This window comes from Sphaerodactylus townsendi, linkage group LG11 (assembly GCF_021028975.2).
Source record: "Sphaerodactylus townsendi isolate TG3544 linkage group LG11, MPM_Stown_v2.3, whole genome shotgun sequence".
Taxonomy (NCBI): domain Eukaryota; kingdom Metazoa; phylum Chordata; class Lepidosauria; order Squamata; family Sphaerodactylidae; genus Sphaerodactylus; species Sphaerodactylus townsendi.
The window spans coordinates 23,265,471-23,278,300 of NC_059435.1; the positions used below are offsets into that span (position 1 = coordinate 23,265,471).

A 12,830-nucleotide genomic window follows, 5' to 3' on the forward strand; every position below is an offset into this window, starting at 1 on the left:
TGTTCACTGCTCTGAGCCTGTCTGATAGGGAGAACTGTTTATAAGTCAAATAAAATAATAATTAAAAAATAATTGATTGCAATTATATTGTCCTTTCAACTTAGGTACCTACTTATGGGTCATAAATAAATACTCATAATATTTAGCACTAAGCTGGTGATGGAGGGGTGATTGGGTGGCCCATTCCAGACAGCACAAAACAAACGGCTGGGGGAACGACTTAAAAAGAGGTAACTTCTTAATTTTACTCCACACATCCAAAATAAGACATCCTCTTCCTGCAATTCTGGCAATATATACCGTATATACTTGCGTATAAGCTGAATTTTTCAGCCTTTTTTTAGGTTGAAAAATGCCCCCCTCGGCTTATATGCGCCCCCCCACACACACACACACACCACGTGGAGCCCAATGCTGCATTGCCCTTTTAAGAAAACCATAGAACAGGCTGCCCCGATTGGCAGCTTCCCTGTAGGCTTAGAGCCTGCAAGAAAGAAAGCCGGCAGCTTCCCTGAAACTTACGCCTTAAACTTAGATCCTGCAAAAAAGAAAGCGTGAGTTAGAGAGGGGGACGAGGCATTCTCTGCTTCGCTTTCTCCTGCCTTCAGCCACTTTCTCTCTCCCCAGACCCGTGCGTGCCCGCCTCGCCCCTCCTTAAAAAGCCTCCCAAAGGCCTCTGGGGCGCTCCTTTCCTCCAACTGTGGCTCCTTTGCCAGCTCAGCCCTTCCTCCTGATGGATCTTTCCCACCCTCGGCTTATACACGAGTCAATAAAATGTCCCAGTTTTTTTAGGTAAAAATGGGTGCCTCGGCTTATATGCGGGTCGGCTTATACGCGAGTTTATACTGTAGTTTTCCTTTTAAAAAAATTCAGAGGAGCTGTATTCATAGCCATGCAGACACGCATTCAAGAATCTTATCCACTCAGAGGACTATTCTACTGGCCGCTGAGAAGCATTGGATAGACCTGCTCTCCACAGACTGCCTTAGTTTTTTCTTACTTTTTTGGGGTCCTCAGGTTGTGTTATTTGTGCTGTGCGGAATGGACCAGTTTGCTTTTTAAGCACAAGATCAAATCTTCTATGATTTCCCGACAAGAAAAACTGCATGGTGGGAATCCTGCTGTGACCAACTAGTAAAGAAAAGCTGTGATGGTTGGCAGGATGGGCCTGCAGAATCTACCTCACATGTACAAAGAAAAAATTTTAAAGGTTCATTAATTCATTTTATCTTGGCAGGATGTACAGGCGAACATCCAATATGGTTGGACTTAGCTACCCACCAGCAGTGATTGGAGTGCTAAAGGTAAGGATTGGTCTCTCTGAGTTCTGAAAGGGCACTGGAACTCTGCCTTTCATTTTCTCCCAAGCTTATTTGAAGTCACACAGGGCCTGCATCAGCATCCCCCAGCGTGAGGCAATCTCTGGGGCTTACTGCTATTACTGCTGCTGTCCTACCAATTGGTGAGCCCTTCCCATACTCACTTATGAACCTTCCCACCACCTATGCTCTCAACTGCATGAGCTGATCAGTCCCACAAGGGGAAGGGTGTATGAGAGTGGTGCTTGATTTTTGTGGTCCCAGCCAGATGCAGTACCTAGCCCCATCATGTAAAGATCTGGTGCATGTGACTTGGAATATAGGCAGTAGGAGGGCTTGCAAGCAAGTGAGAAGATGGGGAAGGATGTGTAGATGAGCTGTAAGGGAAATGCTGCCAGGTGAGCAAGCAGGATTGGGGGGAGGGGGTTGGCAGGAGAGGGAGTCCTGAGCACTCACGGCCTGAGGCTCCCCCAGAACCAGTTGCCAAGTCTAAAATCTGAGACACTTTAGCTGTTCTCTACAGCTTAAATAAAGGGGATAACAGCATTCTGCCAAAGGTAAACAGTGGAAAATGGAGAACTGAACAACATCCAGGACTGTGAATACTACCTGAGTATTGTGGTGCTACACTAACATGAGTGCAACAGTGCACTATTGTATCTTGACAGGAGCAGCAGTGGCATAGTGGTTAAGAGCAGGTGCATTCTAATCTGGAGGAACCGGGTTTGATTCCCTGCTCTGCCGCTTGAGCTGTGGAGGCTTATCTGAGGAATTCAGATTAGCCTCTGCACTCCCACAAATGCCAGCTGGGTGACCTTGGGCTAGTCACAGCTTCTTCTGAGCTCTCTCAGCCCCACCCACCTGACAGGGTGTTTGTTGTGAGGGGGGAAGGGCAAGGAGATTGTAAGCTCCTTTGAGTCTCCTACAGGAGAGAAAGGGGGGATATAAATCCAAACTCTTCTCTTCTTCTTCTATTTTAATACTCCAATGTGTTTGTAGGCAACTTACTTGAAATGGCTGCCCTGGAGCTGATTCTGCTGCCTATCTACAGAGGCATTACAACTTGAATGTCTTCGCTCCATAGTAGATCACTAGAGTAGATACCAGCCTCGGATCTCTGAGGGTGCTGGAGTTTCTGACAGTTGCAGCTCATGAGGAGTTTTTGCTTTGGCATTCCAAGCTCCAGTTAAGTTCTGGTGTTAAGTGCCTGGCATTTTCAGTAGATTTTAGTCTTAGTAGACAAGTAATGTTTTCAAACGGTGTCTGTGGAATTGCTTGTGCTGGAGCCAAATCAACCATAGATTTGTTTGCATGAGAATCAGACATCTTTAGTACCCTATTAGAATGCCTTGGAGCATTTTGGAACTGTTCTGCAATAAAGGCTGCACATGCAGGGCGGCGGGAAGGGGAACACTCCAATTTAAGGCTTCAAATCTTTATTGCATTGTCAAGGAAATGCAACCTTGGTGTAGAAAACCATGCTTGTGGAAGGTAAATTAGCCAATAGTTGCTGAGAATTTTCAAAGAGGTTCTACTGGAACTTGCCTGGGAGTCAAGTGAAATAATAGCCTGCCCGGGGCTTGTTAAACAGCGCTGTGATCACAATGCATTGAAGTGCATAGAGCAGATCATATGGCAAATCATTTCCTAGAGCTGTACAGGCTTGCAGAAGAGGGTACGCTTAAATGGATGTGCCATCCTCAAGTGGTGTTCTGCCATGAACAAGGATTCAAATATTTGTTTCCCACTTTAAACCCATACGCCCTTAAATTAAGATTGTCTTTACAAGTCCCACTATCTATGTCCACAGTTGCAGAGGTGGGTGGCAACTAGGGATGGGGCTTTTTTGATGGTGACTGTGCTTTTGGAATGCCCTCCTTCATAAAGCTTGCCTGATGTATGTCAGAATGGTCCATTGAGTTCAAGCCAGTAAAATGCCACACATGGAGAAGAATTGTTCTGTTTGTTTTCCAATAGTCTTTCTGAACAGAACTGAGTAAAAGGGATGGAAGATGTGCTGTTCACTGTCTACTAAGGCCTCAGATTGCTTCCTTATGCTTGGGGCAGCTACTTTGCTCCTATGTTCAAGACCATCTTTCTGGACTAAATAAATATATGGAGAACCACTCTGTTTATCAGTTATATTGCATTTCTGGCAACCAAATGTAATAGATGGACTTTGCTCAGCAATTGTGCTTAGAGCTGCAAAATATGACGCAGTACACACATCAAGAACTATTCCTTTAATAAAAACCTACTGAATTGCAGGCAACCACCAGAATGAATAAACATGGCTGAGCAGTTTGGGAGAGTGTGACCTAGCGATAAGCTTGTTGTGCAACGAATGTAGCATATGTTGTGGAGTTCTAACTCATCATTTTAGTTGGTGAGGTGTCCTGCTGGCATCCAAAAGAATCTAATGCTCTTCCGCAGATTATTTTATCTTTTACCCTTGTTGGAAAAAACTGTTATTTTGAGGAAACAACCAGATAAAATTTCAGACCTACTCCTGTTTTCAGAAAGTTATTTTCAAGTCAGGCAATAGATGCAACTTGGTGTGTGTGTGTGTGTGTGTGTGTGTGTGTGTGTGTGTGTGCGTGCGTGCGTGTGTGTGTGTTTCATGACTGCTTAATGGAGTTTGCTTAGTCTGAAAACACATTTGCAAAAATTTCAGACAAATTGCACTTAGGATATTCTTATTATAATCAGATGTATAATGCATCAGTGCTGTTAAGCAAAATTGCTCTGTCAGTCTGATTTGCAACATAATTGAAAGACTTGTTTTCTTGCCACTGTATCATTTGTTACATTACTACATTTGAATTTTAGTTGATTAAAAATTGCAACAAAAAGTCACATAAAAATCATTTGGCATTATCGTAGTTATGTAAACAGAGAATACTGTACTGAGTGGTTACTTAATATACTTAATTACTATTTGACAGTTGATTATTGAATATCAAAAGAGATTGAACTTGCGATTTTAAAAAAATTACACTAGTTTAACTCGTTGTTCAGTTTGGCAACTATTGCCACGTGGTGTACTGTTTGTGTGCAAATTCCGGGGTGGGTAGGGGGTAGGGGGGTATTGTAGCAGGGGTCGCCTCCTGCAGCCAAAATAGCAAAAGAGTCTTATGGCACATTTAAAGGCTCAAAAATTTGTTTTTGTGCCCTATCCAAAGGTGTCTGGCAGCCGAGGACAGAGCCACTACACTGCCTCTTGAGGACTTTCAGGTGGTTGTGGAGAGGCAGCCAACACAAAGAAAACCCTGGCCACTTAGAAATCAGTCTATAGGGCTCAATAGAGTTATGCCACCTTTCTGATGTATATGCCACCTTCTGGGTGGCCTAGCTCCAAAGCCCTGGCTGCAGCATTCCTGGCTTTGAAGCCTGGGTGGAAGCTGATTAAAGTTAGCTCCACCCCTGGGAATACCCCAACGTGCCCCCCCCCACATGCTCGTGTCCTCTTGGATGCCAGCATAACTGTGTGGCAGTGCCTACTTTTGGGTGTTGCTGCCGCAGAGCTGTGGGGTGGCAGGATGCAGGTGCATATGCTTTCTCCAGCAGCAGGGGTGCCCCTTCTGCTGGCAGAGTGGGCAAATAGATCAGTGCGAGGTCACACCACTTGCAAAAGCTATTTCTGCCTCCCTCCTTTGGATTGGGCCCAGAGTCTAGTTTGTCAGTTGCATGAAGAGGTTTTATATGTAGTAGCCAATCACCAGAGGCAATTGTCTTGTTATCAAAGCAAACAGCCAGCATGGTGTAGTGTTTAAGAGCAGCGGGCTCTTATTTGGCGAACTGGATTTGTTTCCCTTCTCCTATACACGAAGCCTGCTTGGGTTAGTCACAGTCCTCTTCAAACTCTCTCAAGCTCTACTTACCTCACAAGGTGCGCATTGTGGGGAGAGGAAGGGAAAGAATTTGTAAGTTGCTTTGAGATTCCTTAGGGTTGAGAAGAGTGGAGTATAAATCCCAACTCTTCTCTCTCTCTCTTTCTAAAAAGAAAAGCTTGCTGGAAGAGCTTTGCTGATTTCCAAGATTTGAGGCGGTTTCCACATGGGCTGAAAGCAACAGCTTCAGCCCGGTAAAATACCGTTTTGGCAGGGAGCGAGTTTTCCTGCAAACGCTGGCTTCCATCCGCTGCCATGTGAATGGCAGCGGGTGGAAGCCAGCGTATTCCCCTCCCCTGCCCCAAATGCCTCCTTACCTCCTGCTGGCAGCCATCGCTCTGCTGTCGCTCCGAGGAGGCCAGGAGACATGCCCCCTGGCCTCCGTAGCTGCAGCCGTCACTCTGGCCATGGGGGTGTGTTCCCTGGGCTCCTCAGAGCGACAGCAGAGCGACGGCTGCCAGCAGAAGGTAAGGAGGCGTTTGGGGCCGGGGAGGGGAATACACAGCTGTGTGGAGCCTGCTCCAACAGCTGCGCATCCCATGGGGCCATTTGTGCGAACGGCCCCAGAGCCTGCATCAGCATGATTAATGCCGATGCAGGCTCTCTCCCTTGGCTGTGCAGAAACAGCCCGAGCTGATCTATGTGAAGTGGGTTATTTCTTTGAACTATTTCCCCACTTTTACACATATTTGTTCTTAACTAAAAGGCAGAGAAGCTACTTTTATGGGTTCAAAGCTGCTACTAATCCATTGACTCTTTGTCATGAGATTGTTATTCCTCATGCAGAACAGACAAATTTTTGCTGTGCCACTGTAGATGTAGATCTTTGGTCCATTCCACACAGCCTAAATAAGACCTCCTGGGGATACTAAAATTGGTGTCCTGGGAAGGCACAGTTGTTTTCCCAAGACATCCTCAGGACATCTTAATTTAATTCAAGGCATCTTTTTTGGAGAACACTTCAAAATGTAACTTTTCCCCTTAAGCCACTTGCAAGACGACTCCTGCCTGGCTATGCAGAATGCAGAGTTCAGGAGTTGTCCTATTTTTCCTGCCTGACCATTTTGCTCTCTAGTCAATTTCACCCTCATCTTGCACTGAACATTTTGTGTGCAGCTGAAGAAATTCTCTTCACCATCAGTGAGAAGTGTGCTTCTCAATGGGTAATAGACCCATCCTTCATGGTCTCAATGCTTTTCTATTTGAGTTCTCTTGAGTTGGCTAGGATTCTGTTATGCATGTCTGCATATCTTCAAAGATAGCTCCTCTGAAATAAAATGAAAATAGAGAAACCATATACTGCCAGAATTGGCAGGAACAACTGAATGCAACTGGGTACTTTTCAGGCACCCAGGATCAGAGCCTGCAGAGCAAACATCCTGGGGCAACCTTCAGCAAATGGCAGTAGGAAGAATCCCTTCAGCTGTACACAAAATATAGGCACAAGCTGAAGGTGAAACTGATCAAAGAGTAAAATGGTTGAGTGGGAAACAGCTTCTTTCCTCCTCTGATGTCTTTGCTCTCTGAAAAGCACACCAGAAGCTGTCTCTTTTAAATATGTCCCCTGGACATCTTAGTTTGGATGTGCAGAGTGAAAAGAGGCAGTTACTCTTTTTAAGACATCCCACAGAGGTCTTTTTTGTGCTGCATGGAACAGACCATTGCTTCTGGAAATAAATATGTTGCTGTGTAGAAAATTGCTCAATCTGTGCTATGTGAGTATCCTTTACATATGAACAACTCATCATGTGGTGCACCTGCCACAAACAGTGTAAACTTACAAAACAGCATGAAATGTTTATACTCAAAAGCAAGTACTTCTGAATACTGTAGCTTGATAACATCAGAGGAAGGTTTTCTCCTTGTGTCTCCTGGGAGCAACTAGTTTCAGTTATGTTCTTAGTATTGTTTGGTATGTAGACAAAGAACATACCATCAAGTTGCAACAGATTCATAGTGGCCCTGTCTAGAACATCCATAGGGTGTGCTAGGCAGGAGATGAGCAGAAGTGGTCTACCATTGCCGCCTTCTCCATAGCACCTCCAGTCTTCCCTGATGGTCTCCCATCCAAGCACTGACCATGATCAACTCTACTTAGCTCTCAAGTTCTCATGAGTTTGGACTAAGCTGGGCTATCCAGGCTGCTCTAGAAGGTAGAAGCTAACTTTTATTGTTGGGTTTCACTTTTGCTTTGATGAAAAACTTGAAAAATTTGCTATTCATATGTATGGGATGTGTGCATGTCTGTCTGACATGCCTTGTTCTAGCACTGAACTAGTTTAGACATACAAAAGATCTTAGGAACAGGTCTGTTTGTATGAGAAATGATACAAGGATCTTACAGAGAATATAGAATGTAGTAAGGACAGTATTCAACCCACTAGCATACTTTATTCTGCACCTAAGTAACATTTCTTGAAATGGGAGAGAGAGAAATTTGCAACCGTTTCTAAGTATCAAATATTGATCCAGGACCTCTCTTTCTATCTGTTCTTTTTTCCAAATCTGGGCAGGATTCTGTGTTTTTTAGAAGATTAGTTGTTTAGAGTTATTGCAACTGATCATGAATGTTTGGAAAAGAACTAATTTAGTGTACTTTGCTGGTTAAAACTGCTGACATTCTAAGACACAGAACAGGCTCTGATAGAAACCGTTTTGGTCGCATTATATTGAATCATTCAGAAGCAAACAGTCCTTTACCTCTGACCAATTGCTTTTTCCTTGCAGCAACAGGAGAAGAAAAAAAGATACAAACTAATGCTTCCTTTTCCCTTTGCTTACAGAATGTAGACAAGTGGTCTTTTGATGTTTTTGCACTGAACGATGCTAGTGGGGACCATGCACTGAAATTCATTTTCTATGAATTGCTCACGCGCTATGATTTGATCAGCCGCTTCAAGGTCAGTAATCCTCCTGGTTCTCTGCTGTCTTGTTGCTTACTGAAAGAAGACAAATTGCTGAACTTGTGCCTTGGTTCCATCTGCATTCTTAACTGCCTTTACGCGGGGGGGGGGGGGGGGGGGGATCCAGGGGGTTCCGAAGGTTCTGTAGAACCTGTCGTTAAAATTTCCTTTTTCACTTTTTTAATACTTACAATATTTTTTATTAAGTATTAATATTTTAATACTTAAACTAAAAAAGTGATATTAAAAATATTTTAAAATACTTTTTAACAGTCATTATTTGAATCCCACCACCATTGGAACCTGTTGTTAAAATATTTGAATCCCACCACTGGCGGGGGGGGGGGGGAACGGACTTTAACACCTTTGTCTAGTGATTTAGTTAGAATGTTCTAGTTGTGGTGATAGACAGGAGTAAGACAGGCGGCCCCATCCAACAGGGCGGGCACCCGGCCGCGGTGCCACTGTCGTGCTGTCCTGCTTCTCTCAAGGAGACTTCCCAGTGGTGTGGGGAGATTTAAAATGCAAAACAAACTCCCCTCTGCTGGGAAACCCCCATTGGGCTTAATGGACTTTTTTGGTGGTGTAAGTCCTAAGCCTAAACTGCTGGGGTTACTGGAGCAGTAGCTGGGTGGGGTGCAGAAATGCTGGTGCTGTGTTCAGCACCTTGCTGGGGACGGCCATGGTGGCATGCAGGTGCAAAGCCAAGCCTTTATTGCCATAAACAGAACAACAACAACAAAACACAGCGAACAACAAGGCCTTGAAGGCCAAAAAAGGTAACCTCAGATACCTGCCAGTGTAAGTGCCTGGGGAGGGTGAACATGCTGGCAGAGGGCCACACTACTCCCTGAAGCCCTTTAGCTGAAGCCCTTTACTCCCTGAAGCCCTTGGGATGAGGCTCTTTGATATAGATGTGTGTCTTTAATTCCTGTGGGTATGAGCAAACTGAAGGAATTTCAATATATGAGGACGTTACCAAGCTGATTCTTCTAAAAATGCCACTTTTAAATGGAGAGGGACCCAAATTTGGACTCACCTGTGTAGTTGCTTGCTCCTTAGAAAGGTTAAAAATGACTTATTCATTGTTTCAGCAGCTTTACTTCCTCTGTTCTGTTTATATTTAGATTCCAATTTCTGCTCTAGTCTCCTTTGTTGAAGCTCTGGAGGTTGGCTACAGCAAACACAAAAATCCGTATCATAACCTAATGCATGCAGCCGATGTCACACAGACTGTTCATTACCTCCTTTTTAAGACGGGTGTAGTGGTAAGTAGACACATCACAATATGGACTGTTGTGGGTAGAGCCGACTGCGGGTGTTATGCTCAGCTCTGTGTAGTGTAGTGAGAATGTAGGCAGTGTTTCAAGGAACTTATCAGAAGTTCCAGGATTTGGGAGCACTGGAATGGAACTCTTCCATACAAGCTGTTCCCCTCTGCCTTAAACTGTATATTACAATGTGATGGTGAAATCTGTGTTAAGAATTTGACTTGTTCTCTGGAATTCAGAAAATACTGCTGGCCTTGTCAACAGTGTTTGGAAAGTGAGTAGCCAACTGACAGAAGGCATTTCCATTAGCAGAAGCAGAGTTTCTTGTCTCCTTTCTCAGCTAGCAGTGAGAACCCAGGACAGAAGAACCCACAAACACCTTGAGAGGAGAGTTGGAGGTTGTAAGAGAAAGGGTGAATTCACATTAGTCTGCTCCTCATTTAGCAGGAAGTTGCCATAGCATGCAAAACAATATATTTCATAGTACAAGAAAGACACCGAGTGTAAATGGTCTACATGCATTCATTTTCCCCTGCTGCCAGCAGGGATTTCTGTCACTGTTCTGCTGGTGGGTGAGGTGGTAGTGGTGAGAAATTAGGGGCATCGACAGCACCCAGCACACTGAGGTCACTCCCCAAGCACACTGAAGTGACTCAGCATGTTGCCAGTGGATATTGGCGTTTGGGCAAAACTGTTGTTAAACCATAAAGTTTTCCCCAAATGCCAGAGCCTCCCTAGCATCCCCTGGTGACATGCTAATGTCACTTCAAGAGCATGAGAAATGTCATCAGCACATACCGTGTTTCCCTGAAAATAAGACAGTGTCTTATATTAATTTTTGCTCCCAAAGATGCGCTATGTCTGATTTTCAGGGGATGTCTTATTTTTCTGTGTTCTGTTCGTCGGGCAAGCTTCCAAACAAAAACTTTGCTACGTCTTACTTTCAGGGGATGCCTTATATTTCACACTTCAGCAAAACCTCTACTACGTCTTATTTTCAGGGGATGTCTTATATTCGGGGAAACAGGGTATCTGGCAACATTGTTACATCACCAGCAAGGGCCCCTGCTACCAAGAAATCGTCTCAGCAGTTGCCAGACCCTATATGTCTTGTGCAAATGTTCCAAGAAATTCCCAACTTCTCACTCTGCACGCAGCCCTAGAAGTGCTGAATCTACCCCCACCCCCACCCCAAACTTTGGGGAAACAGTTCATTTTTTTGGTCCTTTTGGAAGAAACTTTTACCTAATTCCCCCATTTTTGGATTGGAGAAAAGGTGACCCCCCCCCTAAAGATGTAAGTGTTGTGGAGGAGCTCTTGTTCCAGAGTTGGTAACTTCAGCTGTGTGAAATTTACTTTGCTGTTAGTTAGCAGGACAGCCAAATTTGACTCATGATCAGAAATACCTTGGACATGAAGTCAGACAGTTCCCCCCACCCCCAATTTGGCTGAAATCAGGCCTTTTGTTAATGTAATAACTCTGAAGCTGTAGGCCACCTTAAGGGCAGCACTGCCTGTCTAAGGCCCAATTACAGGCCTCAGCTGCAGAAAATGTAATGAAAGCCATACCATTTCCTGAGAGCACTTCTAGAAAGATATTGGCAGTGCTGAGCAGAATTTTCGGTAAGCTGTAATAAAGCAAATCAGTGAAGCCCTAGCAAGGATTTGGGGAGACATACTCTATTATCACAGAAGGTGTTTTGGGTTTCATTTTACTGTTAAGGTCAGACTGGGATGTTGATCCTGGGTGTGAATGGGTGTTCCATAGCAGAAGGTCATAACTGAAAAGGCTGCAGACTTCCACAGAATTAAATATAAAGGAAATATAGCAATAATATTAGCAGGGTCTGTACCTCCGATTCAAAGCCAGGGTCTATACCTCTGACCCAGAGCCAGTGCATGCCCTGCTGAAAGAAGGCACATGATATTCTCCCTCTCTAAATCACTAGACTGTTTCTTCGCTGAAGGTGTCTAATTATGGAAGTACAGTGCCTCTCTAGGCAACTTGTCTTTGGGCTACACTGAAAAAAAAACCCCTATGCTTAGATGGCTGCTTAATAAGCAAATCACCTTTGTTATACACCATTCAAAACTGATAATAATCACAGAGGGAAATGAGACAGGGAATTATTATAGAATAAGAATAAAAATGTTCTTCATCTGCTCAGAGTGGGCACCTCTCAGACAGGCAGAGATATACGCTTAGGAAACACTAAATTAACCCTTTCTCTTCTTTCAGAAATAAAAAAAACATGGGCCGTTTCCGCACGGCCAGGAGGCGCCCCCACGCCGGCAGGAGTTCTGCCGGCGTGGGGGCGGGAGCCTGCTCGCACGCAAGCGTGCGAGCAGGCGAAGGGGAGGCCGGCAGGCGGCTCCGCACGGAGCCGCCTCTGCGCCCTCCCCCGCCCCACTCACGGTGTCCTCCTCGTCGCCTGCGGGGCGTCGCAGCCCCGCCCACGCTGCCCTCCGAGGAGGACACAGTGAGTAGGGCGGAGACGGGAGACAGCGTCTTCCCGGTGGCGCGGTTCGCACCGCGCCGCAGGGAAGACGCTCCCTCCCCAACAACACCCCTTTAAAGGGTTGTTGTTAAGGGCGGCTTGACGCCGCCCTGGGGGGAGGGAAGGGGAGTCAGGTCGCCGCTGCTGCGTTGCAGCAGCGGCGCCTGTGCGAACGGCGGCCTGGGGGCGCCTTTTTTGGCGCCCCCAGGCTGTCATAAATGGGCCGTGCAGAAACGGCCTTAGGCACTATAGGCTTCATAACTTTTAAAATGATGAAAAATGAAGTTTTTATTTACAAGAACAAAATAGTTTTGGCAAAGTATGAAATTTTAGGGAACACAAAGCAAGTAAGTTTTGATGTTAATAAAGACCAGCTAGCTGTTGATAGATCTCACTTCTTGTTTGGTTACAATTTAATTCAGTTCTCTAGCTTAGTTCCTTTCAGTTGTTCTAATCAGGCTGTTATATACTTAAGTAATTATAATTGCTTCATTTTTTCTCTTTGCTGCATTTCTCTCTGCTGTCTCAAGATACATTAACTTCATCTGAAATGTAGAAATGCATCTTAGTAGTTCTGTTTCATCTCTGTACAAACACATTTTTAAACTTCAATTCAAGTTGGTTAGGTGGATAATTAAATCTTCCCGCTCATGAAATACTTGCAAAAAATACTAACTCATGGTTGGATTCCATTTTTTTGTTCCCTTATTTTTGTTTGATGATTTCTTTCCTATCGATTATCTTTTGTACGTGTTAATCTTTGAATCCATTATCCTGTTCTAATGCAGGATTACTTTTCAGAAAAGGAACATTCTATCTATCTCTCCCCTCCCTTGCATGCCACCCCTCACTCCTCCCCTCCCTCTGCTAGGGTGGGTGGGCCATGTCCAGATGCCAGCCCCCCCTTACTCCCCTCCCTCCCCTCCCTCCCTTGCATGCCACCCCTCAC

General features: G+C 44.9%; 1 protein-coding gene across 7 annotated transcripts in view; it reads left to right on the plus strand.

Annotated features, from left to right (window-relative positions):
• LOC125441354 (calcium/calmodulin-dependent 3',5'-cyclic nucleotide phosphodiesterase 1C-like) overlaps positions 1 to 12,830 on the plus strand; it is a 185,575-nt gene that overhangs the window by 107,316 nt on the left and 65,429 nt on the right. For all 7 annotated transcript variants that reach the window (XR_007245830.1, XR_007245831.1, XM_048511891.1 and 4 more), the window contains 3 exons: positions 1,238 to 1,304; positions 7,993 to 8,109; positions 9,240 to 9,380. Coding sequence is in view for 5 of the 7 variants with exons in the window: in XM_048511891.1 (XP_048367848.1) it covers positions 1,238 to 1,304; positions 7,993 to 8,109; positions 9,240 to 9,380 (325 nt within the window). In the remaining 2 variants the exon portion in view is untranslated. The remainder of the gene's footprint in view (positions 1 to 1,237; positions 1,305 to 7,992; positions 8,110 to 9,239; positions 9,381 to 12,830) is intronic.